The sequence below is a fragment of the Hypomesus transpacificus genome, chromosome 20 (genome assembly GCF_021917145.1).
Source record: "Hypomesus transpacificus isolate Combined female chromosome 20, fHypTra1, whole genome shotgun sequence".
Lineage (NCBI taxonomy): Eukaryota > Metazoa > Chordata > Actinopteri > Osmeriformes > Osmeridae > Hypomesus > Hypomesus transpacificus.
In genome coordinates, this window is record NC_061079.1 from 4,178,816 (window position 1) to 4,197,638 (window position 18,823).

The 18,823-nt window shown below is 50.6% G+C and overlaps 1 protein-coding gene across 1 annotated transcript in view; it reads right to left on the reverse strand.

Moving 5' to 3' along the window:
- The window catches only part of nrxn2a (neurexin 2a), a 74,811-nt gene that overhangs the window by 13,245 nt on the left and 42,743 nt on the right, over positions 1-18,823 (reverse strand). Inside the window, 1 exon segment of the mRNA XM_047043204.1 lies at positions 4,261-4,442. Within this exon segment, the coding sequence (XP_046899160.1) occupies positions 4,261-4,442 (182 nt within the window).

Genomic DNA, 18,823 nt, shown 5'->3' on the forward strand with positions numbered 1-18,823 from the left:
GCGAAGCCATCCGCCGTGAGATGGTACTTGCTGGGACTGCTCACTGGCAGTCCCAGGCCTTGTCAGGCTGAGCTGGGCTGGCAGGGACAGGTTGTTCTTAAGAGAAGGACCGCCGGTAAGCACATTCCAAATAGAACCAACATCAAAATCGACTCGTCCACCTAAGGTGTTTCTTTCCCGAGGGAAGCGAGCAAAACCAAATATCCGATCGTCTGAATGGAACAGCGAGCCGACACGTGCTATTCACTTAGAATAACGAAAATGGCGGGGCGGGCAAGGACATGACAAGGGCCTTTCCACCTTCCTGTCCAGGAGGCAATTCAGTTTCCTTCAGAATTGCGAGAAGAGACGGAGACACACAGGGCCTCTGCTCGCGATGCCAAAGCGATACACGTCATCAACGCAGGATTTCCATTTGAGAAGAAACTCGGGGGGGGGGGGGGGGCAAAAAAAAGAGAAAAAAGAAAGACATTTTCGATTCTCAGTGACTCTCTTTAAACACAGACGGAACCCAGCCGAACACGCAAACCGGCTGAACGCCTGCTGGGAGGCGTGTGAGAGGGCATCGCGCGGCAGAGCGACGGTGCGGCTGGAAATGCAACATGAAGGGTGGGACGACACCTCTCTGCTGAAGGAGGAGGGCAGATGGCGTGCACAATGAGGTGCCACGGCGCCAAAGGGTCAGATGAAATGAAAATAGACCCAACAAAATAGACACATCGACATCAAACCGGTCGGGTAATCCGCGCTTGACGTATAGAAGCGATAATCGCCGTGTATATACATGCAAGTACACGAGCACCCGCATGTGTGTATCGGGATGCTTTCTTCACGGTTCCAAAATGGACAGGAAGAGGTACAGTACACTACATGAGGGTGAGCCTGGGACGAAGACAGGTGCGCTTTTAATTATTACACATGGCACCGCCTTGCGACAGATCCTCCTTTATTCCTCTCATCCGAGCACATCTGCCCCACACACACACAAACGGCTAAAAAGGCTAATTTCCCCCGAGGAGAGACCCCAGCCTCTGGCATCTGGCTCCACAAACAGCCAGAGTCTCGCCCTCCCCCGCCCCCCTTGTGGGTACCACCCCCTTCGAAGGAGCGTTCAGTTACAGAACAGTATCCACCAGTAGATTCGTGTCATCACCTCGAAAAACATCACGTGATCACCGCCGCGCTCTCAGCCCGACCTCCTCCCCCCAAAAAAGCGTTCCGACCAACGTATCCCAGCCCACGGACTCGTGACTCGGCATCCGGTTCGGCTGGGGGGGGGTTCGGGGGCCCCAGACTTCAGCACCACGGACAGCGACCGGGCCACGTTCCAATTCCAACCCGTGTACTTTAAAGGTCTCTCTCTCTCCCCCGTTCAGGGCTGTGATTGGGACAGGTGAGTCAGGAAATTGCCGGCTTTGCAGGAACGTCCCGCGGAGAGGGGGTGGGCGGGCGGAGGCGACGGCTGGCAGGGGGCCCCGAGGTCAGAAAAGCGAAACAGGAACACGGAACGGACACAGAGAAACTTCCGGAAAGTCTCCCTTTGTGTCGTTAGTTGGCTCCCGCGGATCTGGTGCCTGTTGACGTTGGCAGGCAATTATTGGCAGCTGTTGGAGACGGAAACGCCGCGTACCCTGTCATGCCTGGAAGCTGCGCGCACCACCAACAAGCACGTCTTTAGCGCTGGATGCCAACTAAGCGGCATAATATGCCACAGCTGGGTGGCGAAGCAGATTTGATGTGAGTATTAATGGAACAGAAGGGAGGGTTCAGCTAATGACTCCAGGACGGCTTCCAGTCCTCGTCGCTCATCCACGGAGCCGTATCACCGGATTTTTTGGACGGGTCTTCCACTTTCTGGACTCTCGGGAGGGCCGAAATCCTCATCCCTTCCAGCTTCCAGGCGTGGCTTTGTTTCCTGGAGAAGCGAGTTTGGCTCGGTGCTCTACCACAGGAAGTAGAGCCAGGGCCCCCTCCCCCCTCCCCCCTCCCCCACCCCCCTCACAGCTGCCTGCAGCGGCGTGTTCTCATCAGGCCCCAAATGGACATCAGGCGCCCTCTAATCCATCATGTTCATCCCGACAGGAAAGGCCAGCGAACCCAAAAAGCAACTTCATCCCAGAGTGACTCTTTCTTCATCCCGGAGAGAGTGGAAAAGCCAAGCTCCGGGGGGGGGGGGGCGGGGGGTAACCAGGTGGCAACACTTTGCTCTGTGACTAACCACGGCCTACTCCGTGTCAGCAAATTAATCACCCGCCCCGCGCCGGCAGCAATCGATACACCTCTCGCACACGGAACAGGGCGCCCCTCTCAGACGGCCAGACACCACCAACGGTGCTCCTCCTCACACAGGCACACACACACACAGACACAGGTACACACAGGCACACACACACATACAGACTTGTACACACATACAGACATGTACACACACACACCCACACACACACACACACACACAGGTACACACATACACACTGACAGGTACACACATAGGCACACAGACACACAGACAGGTACACACATACACACAGGCACAGGTACACACACACACACACAGACACACAGACAGGTACACACAGACTGCAGTTCTTCAGTTCTTACAGTCTGGTCCTCTGGATACAAACCACAGGGGCATATGCCCACACACACACACACACTCTGGCTCACTGGCTAATGGCCTGAGAAGGGTAAAACTTGCCCTTGGCGTGCCCAAACTGCAGCAAGGTCGGAGTAGGGAGGAAGAGGGAGACATGGCTGGAACTCCTCCGTTCAGAGTATGCCCCTGCCGCCATCATCCCGCCGTCTGGCTCTCCGAGAAAGGGATATCTCCCTCAGCCCCCGCAGCTCAGCTGAACATGTTGATGGAGTGGAACAAGCCGGCCTCTTTTCACTCCTTCCCTCCTTCCATTACCTTCCCCGCCCCCCCCCTCCCCCCGCACTCGCGTTCATGACCGATGGGATTAGATGGTTGCTGTTGTTGTTGTTGTTGCTGTGGTTGTTACTTCTACCTCTTCAAAGAGCCAATACGGATAATGGCGTCGTAGGCCGTCGAACGCAAGGGTTTTGTCTGGCGCCGTGTTTAGGAAAAGGGAAATCAAAAGGCTGTCGTAATCTCCTGCACTCCATTCAACCGCAACTCGGCATACCTTCGGAAGTACCCACATACTTAAGGTATTTGCGTTCCATCGGCTATATTCATATGACTCCATTGAAATGTTCAGCATATGTATAACAGGGTTGCTGTCTCAGAGAAGGGCTCATAAGAGACCATTGAAAGGCAGGGGGGAGAGAGCAAAAGCTAGCCTGTGAAAGCCAGTGGCTCAAATCAAATGAATAATTCCCCGAGATGAAACAATTTAGCCACACTGTTTTTTTTCTTTCTTCTTGTTCTACTTCCCGGAATGCAACGGCTAGTCATGAGCCAGTGTTTAACGAGCCACTAGCCTGCCAGTGCAGAGACACTCAGAGTCTCTGCCCTGTAGAGACACTCACTGTCCTCTTGGTAGACAAGTCTTTCTTGCTTAGCATACACCGGGAGCGATAGCTGACGTTCCTCATTATTTCACCGAGCTGTTTGGAGTCAATCGAGGACCGGGCTGATATGTTCATGGGCAGTTTTTGGGTGTGTGTGTGTGTGTGTGACAGTGCTCCTGTAACAAGAAGTTTGAACCCCTTGTGGCCCCCCTAAATGTCGAGTCTGAATAATTATAAACATGGTCTTTTGCCTGTTAACGCCTGCAATGCAGTGAAGAAAAAGACATGACAACAATCAAGTTTAATGGAACTGGCCCCTCTAACAGTACAACTGGCCCCAGCTTGCGTCGGTTGCCCTTGGTTTAGAATCTTCACTCTTCAACCACAGGTCGCCACTCACTAAATGTTAAGATGTGCTCCGTATCGATGACTCGATCACGGACGCAGACATGCAATTAAAAAGTTTGGATGCAGTCAGTTCCTCACAAGCTCGGTTAGTCCGACAAGCACTGCTCGGAAGCACAGTCTGTACCGACGACGACGTGGATATAAACGAAACCCATCCGGAGCCTATCACACACTGTGCTTCCCCGGACATCTGCTTTACCCTGTCAATCACACATTCTTGTGGCTCAATCAGAATATTGCCTCGGGGCATTCGACTTCTCGTCTCCCCAGCTAACAGACACCAACTCTGCTGATTGACCTGTGACATGTTCCCACATACCCGACTAATAATAAACATGGCAGCACTAAGGATGGAGGTACACCCGGCGATTGTCTTACTATGTGCAGCTGCAGGTAGTCTCCCAGTCCGTGGGTGCTCTCCACGCGAACCAAAATGGCGTCCTTCTGCTGGGTGCTGAACCCCACGGCGAGCCGGTCAGCCCTGGTGCTGGGGCGGTCGTTGGGCGCCCAGGTGTACGTGATGAGGGCCCCTCCTTTCCCAAATATGTACGTGGTCCCAGCTGAGAGAGAGGAGAGGAAACGAAATGCATTAGGAAGAGCAGTCAGGGAGTCAGGTGGCTGAGCGGTGAGGGAGTCGGGCTAGTAATCTGAAGGTCGCCAGTTCAATTCCCGGCCGCGCCAAATGACATTGTGTCCTTGGGTAAGGCACTTCACCCTACTTGCCTCGGGGGGAATGTCCCTGTACTTACTGTAAGTCGCTCTGGATAAGAGCGTCTAGTAAATGTAAGAGGAGGAGGAGGGCACCGGAGAGGAGGAGGGCACCGGAGAGGGAGAGAGGGGAATGCGAGGGGAAAGAAAAGGAGAACGCAAACTTGTTTTTGTGACGTACGGCCCGGGGGTTTTTGTGGAGACAAAGAGATGTCTGTCTGTTTTGTGGAGAGCAAACTCAAATGATCTTTACATCGTCTATCTGTCTGGGTATTAGTGCTCAGCATCAGAGTCAGGGTCACTCAGAGAGTTTCATATTTCCAAGTACGTCTATTCATCGCAATCATCTTTGTGTCTTTGTCATCGTCGACAATTTCAAAACCCTTCTCCAGGTCGTATGACAAAGTTCTGACCTTGAGTTGACGACTCACTCGCACGATTGGGGGGAGGCAATAAAACTCGACCCTTTCGCCGAAACAAACAATGAACGGGAGATTTGCGTCACGTCGCGAACGCCTCCTGAAACAAGCGAAATGTGACGGACGTACGACGCGTCTGTCATTTGTATAATGGCTTTCACATTTCGAAACAAACCCCCCTCCAAAAAAGGAACTGACCTAATTAACCGTCGAAACAGCCTCACTCTGAGTCTGCACGGACACATCGAACACCATCTCGGATCTACCTGCTTCTAGAACCGCAGGCTGATTGAGTGGGATGTGGAGATGACACCCTCGGGAACATTTACATTTACATTTGACATTTTAGTCATTTAGCATACGCTCTTATCCAGAGCGACTTACAGTAAGTACAGGGACATTCCCCCCGAGGCAAGTAGGGTGAAGTGCCTTGCCCAAGGACACAACGTCATTTGGCACATCTGGGAATCGATCCGGTAACCTTCTGATTACTAGCCCGACTCCCTCACCGCTCAGCCATCTGACTCCCGCGATTCTTCTTACCGAGAGGCTGTCACTTCCACACACACACATCCGACCCAGGCTCTCTAGACTGTGCCAGGCCCATGCCACCCGGCATCGGATGGCAGAGCCTGTCTTTGCCGCCACCCCCCACCACCACCATCCCCTCCCCAGAGCCGAGGCCATTTCTGAGTGTCAGGTAAACGCGGGGCGGGGGGTGTCACCTGTACAACAGGGTGGCAGGGAAAGTGGCGTGCCAGCAGCGGGAAATTAGGGTGGTGCAAGAGAGAGAGAGAGAGAGAGAGAGAAAGAGGTGGGATTAGCAGGTAGCAAGGTAGCAGGGTGGCAAATGCAAAGAGCGGAGGGTGCTGGAGAGGACAGCTGGGTGGCGGAGGAAGATGAGAACGTGGGCGGATCGGAAAACCTGCTAACCAGGTTGCCGGTAGGTTGAGAGCGCCTATAGCTCATTCTCAGATGTCACATGTCGCAAGGCCAAAATGTTGCATAAGAGCCCCGGTGACGATCCAAGGGGTGGCAATGAGCCGTCAATACGAGGACGCCACAAAGCCATGCTCCGGGGTCGGCACTGAGCACATCGCCCGCAAGACAAGGCTCTGTGAGCCGCGATATGAACGAAAATCAAAATGTCACACCGAGGAAGCAAATGAATAACAGCAATCAGGCGTCTACCTGAAGACGTTTCATGCGGCACTTTGTAGCGTGTAACCCCGCGGAAATATCGCTTAGGTGATTCTATGAGCCATTCCCGCACACCGTGAAGAGGCCTCGCCATCTTTTCGAAATGAAACTTGGCCCAGATCTCGCGTGACAAAATCGAGTCGTTCACATTCAGGGCGCGACGCGCAATCTCTCTCTCTTCTCCTCGTCGCGGCGTGAGAGCCGGCGGAGCGTGAACACTTCCAAAGAGCTCACCCGGGGTTCGGATCACAGGTTCGTGGTCGGATCAAAGATGACCGAGAAGAAGAGCAGGAGGGAGAAGATGAGAGGAGTGGCTGTAGACAGAGTCTCTGTGTGTGTGTGTGTGTGTGTGTAGCGGGGGCTGACCCCTCAACCCCTTACTTTAATATTGATGGGGGGACTGACCCCCCCTGGGGTCACCACTGTGTGATGTCACCCCCGGGAGGGAATGAAAGGGTCTTCGAGGTTCTTCTCGACATCTAGCTCGGTGACTGACTGGTGCTTTAAGGGGAAACAGAGGTGTGGTACAGCTACTGACACGCAGGCTTGGCGTGAAGTCTTCACGCTCCAGTACGCCGCATAGCCTCTGAGAGAGTCATTAATTGTGGACACGGGGGAATATGCCAAGATTTTGACAGGTATAAAAAAGGATCTTTCGTTTGACAACCCAGTTGCTAATAAATCAAAAACGTATATCATTAAAAGGCATCAGTGTTTCTGCATGGGTTGCCTCAGCAAAATGAGACAATTAATTGATGGAGTTCCACCCTTCTGAGTTCAGGGGGATTTAATAGGCAAAGTATCGATCAGGTTGTTTATCGCGTTACTTTGGTAATGGGTAAGGACATACAGTCTCTCACTAGCAGCTGCGCACAGACAGTATGCTTCCCCACTCCCACGCACACACACACTTGCAGAAACACACACACATTATGATCTGTTCACGTTTGGTATCAAATGCTCACCTCCCACAGAGGTAAAAATGTACAAAGAAATCCATACACTCAATCTCCCAGCCGAGGAATCTTCTATCTTACGGACGGTTCTGGATCGTTCCACTGGGAGCTCATTTAGAAAGATCTTTACAGTGTCTTTAAGCACCGCCGATCAATTTTATGAGAACTATTTTGTGCTTAGCTATAGGCTCACATTACCAATTCAGAAGTTATCAACAGTGAACGTTCCTTTAAGTGGAGATAACATTCTATGGCCCTACAGTACAAAGCAAGGCAGGGGCATAGAGTAATATCAAATATCTTTCTTGTCGGATCGTCTGAATGGAAGATTCCAGATCTGATGGAGTATAGAGATCGCTGCCACCATTACAAGCTGGAACTGCAGTGCATTTGATAACAGTGAAAAGGGTGGGTTTTTGGAACATATATTATAACGCAAGCCAGCACTTAGCTTTCCACGGCTATCGCTTCCAGTTGTGGCTTGACCCAGTTTAGATGGTAGATATGGCTGGGTGGTAAACGCCGACACCTCAGTATTAGCTACAACCGGCACACGTCAGACATTGTATTTCTCGTTACTGCCACAGTGCACGAATCCTATACGTTTGGTACGTTCTTCGCTTATTTGCAGGGAACAACACAACAGAATAATCTGTCAGGAAAATGCCTAACCTGCCGTACAGGCTAGACGTTCAGACCAATTCCAAAGCAGGAGAACAATTAAAATGATCTCCCACTTCGGGGTGGAAACCAAATGAGTTGAGCTGAAGCTGCTCTGATTGCTGCCAGAGATGTTAATGATCCGCGAGCAAGTGGCCGAGAAGAAGCCCTCTTCCTGGAAGCGCGACGGAGCAGAAGCCTGAGTTGATGAGGCGGCCCAGAATAGGATGAGAGGCAGAGGGAGCGAGAAGAGGAGGGGGAGAATACCAGTGGAGGAGTAGAAGGTGGAGGTGGGGGGGGGGGGACCAGCCTGACCCAAGACCCCTCACTGCAGCGGTAATCATGAGCAAGGCAGCCATGCGGCGAGACCGCCCGAAAGGTCCGAACCGAAGGTACCGGCGTATGCTGGGACTGCGGTGCGCTTGAGCGCGACGGCGAGGTTTTTCCGCCATGTTAGGCTGCGTGGCGGGTTTCTTCCTGCTCGTGTGTGTGTGTGTGTCTGCGTTTGTGGGTCGTTTGTCTGCGGGCGCGCGCGCGTGTGCGGGGGGGGTGCGAGTTTCCGTACGTGACCGTTGTTTGACAGCTGCTACAGAGGAACACTTTCCGCATCCCGATTCCACAAAAGACCCGTCGAGCTACTGAAAGGTGTGCATCTCTTTCAGCTGATGTGGTGATTCTGGCTCCTCCACTGCATCCATTAAGTGTGTCGCCCCCCCCCCCCCCCCCCCCCCCCCCTCTACACACACACACCATCCCCCCACACCCCCCTCCCCACCCACCCCCCCATGCACTGCAGAGGGTCTGACAGAAATACATTTGGCTGCAGCAGGACAAATATAGTTGGTTGTCTGTGTGTTTGTCTGTCAGTTTTTAATTATCGCGACTAACAGTCCACTAAGGGTGTTGCATTTCAGAGGGAGGAGGATGCTGTAACAGGGGGCCAGACATGATCTAGTGAGCAGTGAATATATATTAACGATATACTGTATACTATACCTGCCTTACCTTTTTAGAGTGGGTCAAAACGGCATTCTGAGTTTATTATCTCTACAAAACCATCTCCCGTCTCCACGATTACACTATCGTTTATGTGGCTTTCCAATAGTTGCATCGAGCCTTCTGTAACTACTCCAACCATGATATTTAACAATGTTTGGAAAAAGATTTGGAACACAAAGTTCAAAATAGGCGTCTCTCTATATGTGTTAGCATTGTTGGCAGGTGGCATCTGTTCTGTGCACCGTGGAGTAGAGGCCGCGGATGTGAGGGCATCGTTCTATAAGATCGATTTTTTTTTTCTCCTACCTCGTTCAAATCCTACAGCCTTTCCAGACGCCTCACAGCTACCTGCTGTCAAAACACTACCGTCGGATGAAACCGGCTTCCTTGAAGGCCTCACCGCAGGGGTTTCCAGGAGTTCTGCAATGAGCTTGTTTATTTCTCACTCCCCTGCCTACGCCTACGCCTTGCCATTTTGAGTCACACTCTGTCTAATCTGGTCCTAACTGCTGGCTACAATTAGGAGGTGCAGATATGAACGTGTGGACACAGCACCGTCAGGTCCGAGCCGACTCCCACCAGCAGCGCAGTCTGTCTCCACCCACGCGGGTCCATACGGACCCCTCCGATGAGAAGTGGCCTTACAAACCCCATGCTGGTGTCGGGTTAACCCCTGACCCAAACCCTAACCCAGGTGACAGCGTCTAGGCTGGTTTCGGTGCGGTTCTGTGGGCGTATGTGAAGCCCGTCTGTGATGTTGCTTGGACAAAAGGGCTCCATGAATTCAATTTGATTTGATTTGCAATGAAGAACCCCCCAAAAAAGAAGCAAAACAACGAGAAGTGGTGTTTTCAGAGCTGACTAAACTCATCGGCTACATCGAAATACTCAGTGATATCATGTCTGACAACAGTATCGTCTGTGAACAGCCAAACAGAACTTGGCCATCTAAACTCGTGCAACAATTACTGGTACACTTCATATGTACAGAATCAGCCAAACCAATTGGCTTACAAAGCTCCAAGGAATATTGAGGCCGTAACTAAGGGTGGAATCACTAAATGAATTTACCACAGACACACTTCCAGAAGTATCCTGATGGATTATAAGATTCAAAGGACATATTGCTTTATAATAATATATTCTTATTTTCGGTGTATTGGGATGGATTTTTTTCCATCTGTCCTGCTTATGACATGAAAAATACAGTTGGTCCGAAATTCCCCAATAATTCATTTGAATTCCCCCAAATATTCCAGAAAACATTTACCTCCAAAAATCTCCCTCTTTCTCAGTCTGTCTGTGTCTGTCTCGCTCTACTTCTCTCTCTGCCTCTCTCAATATCCTGTTATATCTCTCTTTTTATGTTCCCATCATTCCTTCCCCAAACGACCGACTTTGACAGAACTGGAGAATATGTAGTGGTTCCAATGTGCCTGAACACCACTGATAACACAATCCGACCACAGCTGCTCCCGCCGAAGATCTGCAGCCCCTGAGCCGTGCAGAAACTCCATTTTCGAGTCGACCAAGAACAAATACGTCTCCTAGCCGGGCAGCCAGGGACACCGTTCTGTCCTATCTGAAAGGCGCATGCACCGCCTGAACGAGTCACACCACAGAACTGGCGGAGGAATCTTTTTAATAAGTCCACAGGTGACCATTTGTAATGTGGGCGCAGATGTGTCAGTCACTCACGTTGCTAGCTTCTCCACTGACAGAAAGGAGCTGGCAGCTCCAGTATGTATATCAGTCCATGCCCCATACCCCGTGGGAGGCGGAGACGCGTGTTTGCAGCCGGCAGCATCGTCCCAGACTACCGGTGAGTCAGCATTATGGGTGGGTGAAGAATATGCAAAGGGTGGAAAAAAGAAGGAAAAGGTGCAAATGAGAAATATGTTCCAGGTGGGCTGCTACGGTTTAATTATCCAGCCATGTGAGGCCTTAGCGGGTCCGGGTGGGGTGCTCGTCTGATCTGTTGATTGGTGCAGTCTGGGGGGAGGGGGGGAGGGGTTCGCGGGGAGGATGGAAAAGGTCGGACCTCAAAGAGCCTAACGAGCATACCAGGAAGTGTACAGTCATTTTTTTCGTTTCGTGCTTGGTGGTGGCGAGTCATCGAGCACCGATTCTGCTCACTGAAAGTTGAAATATTTGTATTCCTTTTTTTTTATTCATGACTATGCATGGTTCATTACGAGTCCTGGTGCAGTGGGGCTCCTAAGGAGCTTCGCTGTAGGGATTCTCTCTGGCCTAAATTGTAAGGAAAGGGCTTCCTTACATCCCATTTTTCCAGCAGGTTTTCCAGATGATCAGGTTATACCCACGCGCCTGGGATGAAAGGGATTCCTTGATTGCTGGCGCATGCAAATCCACCTCGAGTTCATCGTATTCATAAATAATAATGAATGTTATTGTTGCGAACTAATCGAGTGGCGAGGAACATTAAAGGAGCATTTGTGACAGGTTTCCAAACGGTACAACAAGGTGGAATTTTCGTAATGGATCCGAATGTGTACAGAGAAACAGCAAGGCTTCAGAATGGTCCTCTCGACTGTGCAACGTGGTTTCAAATGAGTCTTCCAGCTGTACGACTTCATACTTCTTGTGCCACATCCAACATTTCCACACACCACAACAATCACGAGGACCCTTTATCACAAAGACAGCTGCCTCCCCGTCCCTTAATTTAATTAACTTGATTAGATGCTCCAGGCTTTCTAATTAAATACAAAACTGAATTAGATGCAAAACGGAAAAAAAACAACACTAGATGGCACGCACATGAAAATACATTATATACAGCTGTGTGATGCAAAGCTTACAGATGTTTGTACTACATACAATGGTTATTTCCTGTACCACTAGCATTAACTCAAATAACTGGATTAATAAGTGTTTTCCTTAACCTATTGCCTTCCCAAAACCTCTACAGTCCGAATACAGACACAACAATTTTGTTCACCTAACTTATTTTTTCCTTAATCCTTTTTTTGGTTTTAACGTGGGGGCTCTCTGATATTGATATCTGCGGCCTTCTGTAAAGTACTTGTGACGCCGCGCGGTAAAACCTGGCATACAAAAATGAAATTGGATTTGGTTTGAATCTCTTAAGGTGAGGCGGTGCAGGTTTAGAGGCTTTCAGAGGCATGCATTGAAATGTAAAAGTAACACCAAAAAAATCAAATAAAAAAATAACAAAAGGGGAATGACTGCCTCCACGAAGCCAATGTGTGAGGGATAAAAAGCCCCGGGTATATTGCTAATCTTTTCCAAAGGGCATGAGCCGTGATTTGGGTGAGCAGCGACTGGGCCACGAGGTCTGTGGCAGATAACGCGGCCATTACACCGGAGGAGAGCCGCGGCAGCCGGCGAAACCCACTCACCGGGACTTCTGGATGTAATTACTGCCATCGACTCGCAATTGACTGCAAATCCCAGACATTAATTAAACGCTACCAGGGCCGGGCATGGCTCGCGCTGAAGTCAACATTCCCAGTGAGGAAACGGAGGAGAGAGCCCACAGGCTTCCACTCATTGATTCATCACAGAGTCAGAGAAGAGAGCAAAAGGAGAGAGAAGTGTTTTTAAGCCATTGGACAGGGTCGTTCGGTAAGTATACAGCCACAAAATAACCACCTCCTGTCAATGAGGCTTTGAGGCCAGCATTGTGCGACACAAAACGGAGAGAAAAAGAAGTTAAGTCCTTCTGTTAAGGTATTTTTTTGGTGGGGAGGGAGATTGATTGGTCAAACTTTGCTTTGGCTTTCAAGTCAAATTGGTCTCAAACCTGACCTTAAAGGCACACTGACAGTTTTCAAGTATGATGTAATCCTTGATGAGTGTCTAAAACACCCTGCTATGACTCGACAGCGAACAGAAGAATGTCACTGGTGTCCCTCACTTCGTCATACCAGCTGCACCTCCCACAGATCTCACTGGTGTCACACAAGTTTTCAAACCAAGCAAACCCCAAAACATAAATCCAAGACTTTGTTGTTTTGCTTTTTATTAACCAATGAGAGTACCGTACATAGCCAAATAGCCCGGCATGTTATATATAACATGTTAACTTGGTTTGCCGTCACCTAACAAGAGGCTTAACGGTGGATAGCTATGCCCACAGCATTGGGAACAGATTCCTATACACATGAACCAGGAGGAAGTCAGTTGCTGACTAAACATGAACTTGTTCCCTATAAGAACAGTTGGGAAATATTATGCTACCACAGGTATACATAACTGCGTACTCCAGCTTCCATAAGGACTTTTATTTATGTATTTTTGACCGTAAAGTAAGGTAAGGGTTGACCTGATTTAATAGTACACTCTACCACTGGTCATGGAATTAGTGGAAAACATATTAATGTAAGATAGAATACAAGGAATGGTTCCGGCCAGGTAAATACAATGAAAATAGGTCAAACAGCTGTAAAAACCCTTTTTCTGTTCTCTCTCTCTCCACCTTTGCGTCAGTCCCTCTCGGACTTCCTTAGAAAGCCCTGACCACGGCGCCGGTCTGGATCTGGAGCATGTGCATGTAGGCCACACCCCCACCCCCCCACCCCCCCTGCCCGGCGTGCAGCCCACGGCGGGGTCCAAAGATCGCTCCGGGTGTGAGGGGACGGCCACTGTGGGAGGAGCCTCGCCGCTCGTTTGGATGGAGTCATTATGCGGGGGCTTTCACAAACAGCTGCCCCCCAACCCAGAACCCTGAGCTTCCCCCTTACCCCCCCCCTGGGCCCCCTGTCCACGGTCAGGGTCAGTCACGGACCCTTTGGGCAGGCGCCAGAAGTTGGACGACGAGCAGCAGAAATGGCTGACGAGAGAGAGAGCAAAAAGGGTGACGCCGGGCCCCATGCGTAAAGACAGGAGTTGATACAGTACGCACGGCTGGTTCCCATGGCAATTTGACCCTAAACTCTTGAAAGAACGGTTTCTCAGCGCAGGGAGGAACACACCCGAGAGACAGTAACTGATTAAAAATACCATCTACAATATGGTGGGGGCCCTGCCCTCATCTCTTTGTCAAAAATAAATGAAATGGTGATTTTCCCCACGCTGATTACTTTTTGAGCGGCTGCAGGATCAAAATCCATTCCCATTTTCAAACAGCACCATCAATCTTCTGGCTCTGCGTGTCCATCATGCTGCAGGTGGAGTAGGGAAGCAGGCATCCAACGCCAACGAGACCAGAGCTCAGGGGAGTCTCAAGAACACTTCCTTCCCATCGTTCCTTAAGGTACACTGTGCCTGTTTGCAGGTCACAGTAGTAAACATTGCTGTATACATCAAATATACGAGGCAAATAAGTGTGTATATTGTATATCTGTATTTATACGGGGATAGAGAGGAAAAGAAGGAGAGATGAAAGGGAGAGACTAGAGGCAGAAAGAGAGAAAACGAGAAAGTATACAGAAAGACAGAGAGAGAGAGAGAGAGAGAGAGAGAGAGAGAGAGAGAGAGAGAGACAGAGGGATAGAAAGGGAAATAGAGATAGAGATAGAGAGTGAGAGACCTACTGTAACAGACAGAGGGTCTTGGATCTGTGGACCGTGGGGTCTGTCTAGGAGAGATTAGCCTCTCTCCAAGGTGCTGCCATGCATTGATAAGTTCCCTTTACTGCTCCTCTCCATTGAAAAACTGAAGTGGATTCACACAGGAGGCAATACTGTTGACTGAGCAGGATTCTGCCATATATTTATTCGGCTCAAAGGTGTCAAAGGGTTTAAATAAAAGACGATTAATTAAAACGTTTTGTGATGTACCGCCAAACAAAATTGGGAAATGTTGGTTTTGTATCTTTGCAAGCAAAATTGGAAGAAACTTGGTCTCAGAGGTAGAAGCCATCCAGTTTCGAGAAATTGCTGTCAACTTGGCTATTTTATGCTTTCGAAGCAGGACAATGCAGTTTCAGTCAATGACTAAATTTGACAAAGAAACACCTGCACGCACATCATAGAACCTATGATGCTACTGTCGAAAGATCAGGTATGTAGACATGCAAGAAGGTTAACCATTCAAAAAATATAAAAAAATAAAGACATTGTATTTGCATGGCCCTTTTTACAAGCAATATCCCAAAGAGCTTCACATCCGCCCAAGGAACTGTACCTACACCAACCTAAACCCTCAAAGAGGGTTCCAACTGTTGAAGGCAGTACATGAGCACTGAGCTAGGCAAAGCTCCTCACAAGCTTAAGCATGGCACCCATCCGCGATTGAACATCCGTTGTTCAAAAAAAGAAACTGGCCGTTCGATGAAAGCATCGCGCGCGCGAACGAGGCGTGTCTGAATCACTGAGACGCGAGTCAGGCAGAGAACCTGACTGACAGCTCGGCTTAATGAGGCGAGCCTGTCAGTATCTCAACGTCAGCTGCGATGGAAACCTTCCGGAGTGAATTACAGGATATATTTTTTTTGGGGGGGGGGAATCGTCGACTGGCTCGTCTGCGGTCGGGATTGGAAATCGACGACTTGGGACACATTCTGGGCGTGGATACGCGGATACGCTGATGCGTGGCTACTCCCCCGGGATTGGTTGTAGATGCAATAATAAGAATCTTTTGTGTATTTTTTTTGGTCGTACTACTGATCTGTCCAACGTGTGTGTGAGTGTGTTTGACATTTTCATCCCGCCCCTTTCTCTGAGCCCTGTTCTGCTATCTCAGCACCGCCCGTGCCAACCTTCATACGCTTGGCCTTCATAATATTCACTGTGCAACTGTCCGACTTGTCAGCTGGACAAAGAAAGCGACGAGCCTCACGAGGGAAACCTCCGGAAAAAGACCCCAGACCAGACCTATTGTTTACGCTAATAAAGCCATTAGGACCAGAGACGGTTCCCTCGCCTCTTTCTCTCTCTCGTTTTCAACTCGAATCCTCGCTTTGCCTCACTGTCCGCGGGCGTCTCCTCGCCTCGCTCGCCCGTCGCCTCGTCTTTCCTCGCGTCGCCGTACGGTTGCAGGTGAATTTTCCCCCCTCTGTACCTTGTGCGCACTGCGAAAAGGCGCTTCAGTATTCTGCTCAGCTCTCCCTCCCCACCTACCCTCGTCTCGACCGCTTCCCTCAGCAAAGGAGAGCAGCCGTGCCACAGCCGCGCGAAGCCAGGAGCAGGGGAAAAAACGGGGGGATGGGAAAGGGAGAGATGGTGAATAGAGAAAGACGCACAACAAACATATTGAGAGAGAAAAAAAATAAAAATGCCCAATTGCCTATGGCTACCGGGAAAGTATTTCCGGAGCTTGGATACACTCTGTGTCACCGCAGGTATCGCTGTGTTCCGGTGTGTATCCTTTTATACGGTTGCAGTAGCTGCCACCCTAAAGATTAGCTCGCCTGGCAACAGTAAGCTAGCGAGGACTATTCCTCTCACACAGGATTGTAGAAGAGGTCTAATCACGTTCGGGACAGAGCAAGGCAACTCGTTCATGGCAAGAGAATGGCTTATGGCTAGCCGTCGTAACACCCAGTGCGGTGCACCCATTCCGAGAGAGGACGGAGGAGAGGGGGCGCTAAAGATGGACAGATTGAGAGGAAGGGGGGGGGGCGGGAGAGATAACACAGAGACGGCCGTCGAGATAGAGCATTGTATTTACATGATCTCGATAAAAGCTGCGGAGCGGACAAGGCCCTTCCCACATCAGACGGCAGCCAATTGGAGCTCCAGGAATCTCCCGTGCGATCAGACACATCGCACACTGTGGCTCGCCTTTCTGCTGCCATCTGAAGCCCCTGTCTGGTGACAGCGGGCCGGCGACCGATCTTTCATGGGGACAGTCGCGTTTGTGTTTGTCGCCATCAAGACGAGGCGTGATGTAACTTGACAGACATTTAAGTGGAAAATAAGGAGAGCGATGGCCGGCGAAGCCACACAGGAGCGGGAAGAGGGAAAAGGACGTCGGAACGACAAAGCCACCGAGCTCAACTTGGCAACAAGACAAAAAAGGGCTGTTGGGGGAGGGGGGGGGGCCCTGTTGACAATGGAGAGGCAGTCTGGGTCACTGGGAAGATGGGAATTGCAGTCATCTGGGTTGAAGTCAGCGGCAGGAACATGAGAAGAGACAGAATAAGTGGAGGGGTGAGAGCATAAAAGGCAACGTATGAAATAGTAATGCAGCGCATGAAATATGCAGAGCTAATGCAGCATCGGCGGCAGGCAACTCAGCCCAACCAGCCAGCACAGGCAGGCAGGCAGGCGGGCGGGCGGAACAGGCCACCAGGACATGTAACAGCACACGCCTCAACCGAGGCTTTGACGCCGTCTGCATTAGTCATCGCGCGCCCTGTATCTACGCTGCTCCCCCCCCCCGCCCTCCTACCTCCCGTTCTCCTGTTCTCCTACTCTATCTCACTCTCTCGCGTCTCAATCTCTGTTCTTCTCTATTTTTCGAGTTTTTTTTTTTCAAACCGCGCCCCCCTCTTCCCCCACCTGCTCCCCCTCTCTCCGATTCACATATGTAAATCGTGGCGGATCACACCAGCGCGCCGCCCGCTCGCATCTCCTCCCCTTTCCAGCCTCTCTCTCCCCTGCCTGACTGTCTGCCTGCTTGCCTGCCTGCCGGGCTCCAGGACTCCCTCAGGAGTCCTTCCTCCTCCCCCTGGTCACGGGCTCCGTATGCTGTGGAAAAGAACACTGAGAAACACTGGACCCATGGGGGGGGGGGGTTCGTCTGAACACCAGCAAAACTCGGCATTACTGCCTCGTTGGGGGGGGGGGGGAAACCTTGAGGAAGACATGAAGGAGCGATGCCGGGGCATTGTTGTACCCTTGGTAGATGCAAGCGTTTCTTAATGAATATTACATCTTGGGCTTGATAACATATTAATTGGACGTCGCACTATAAATAGGCGCGTTGAACCTCTTTGCGGTTTCCGCGGCCTAAGATGATGATTTGAACGGGCTGTTGTAAATGAGGGCGTCATCCACACAGCCCAATCCCCTATTATATCCTTTGCTGCCTGATTAACTGAGCTGGCAGATAATAAAACAAGTTCACAATTAAGATTTCCGATCGTGAGATTGCAAGGGACCAGATGTGAGGTTTAGTGTATCGGTCTGTCCCTGTGATCGGGGGGGGGAGGGGCGGAAGTATTCTGTTGTTGTGTGATTTTCCAGAGACCATGCTAATCCAGTACTCCCAAAGAGGTGGGGCACCGAACACGACATACCATATGTCAAAGGCATTCATCATGCAAACGTTGACAACTCTTAATAACCACTGTTACGTCCCGTGACGGGAAGCACTGGACGCAAACAGTGATGCGATCTGACTTAGGGTGACCCTTGACCAGTAAGTACACCCTGGTCAACTCAAACCGCACGGTTCCACGGAACCACACAATCTCCCCAAATCCCGGTGAGGGTTAGCTACGATAACCATAGTGTTGACAAGACTGGGAGTGGCCTGCCGCTGAACTCGTGAAGACGGAAATACGTTCCCGAGAAGAGCATCTGGGCATTTTTCCCAGAGGGACCACCTTCCCTAAGCACTCAGAGATGAATCCCCCATGAAAGTTACTTTTCTTGGCATGCCTTCCCCACACGACAAGGGCTTATTACGTGAATCAACTTGGGCCCCACTACCCATCACTTTACCGCTCCTTCCGGCCTGGCTCTATACATGCCTAAAGAGATGCGGAAGCCGATTAGCTCTGGTTATGGGGTTGACAATGCTACTGAATGGAGTGGAGTGACGCACACGCAAATCTGGAATCAATACATCACTCCTTACCGTTCCTGCAGTTAGGAAAGAATGAACCGGAAGTGAGTCGGAAATCGAGTTCTGGCAGAGCCGCTTCTTGAAACCTATTCGATGCAAAGCCGAGGCACTGTAAAACCTCCTAAACAGTACTGGAGCCATGCTTGGACGGATCAAATCAAGCAAGCTGAGTTTCATCTCTCACGCGGAGTGAAGAGGCCCAGCACTCAATGCATTTGGTGCTGCCCACCGAGCACTGCCTAGGAGGAACAAAGTTAGGGCTTTGGAAACAAAACAGGA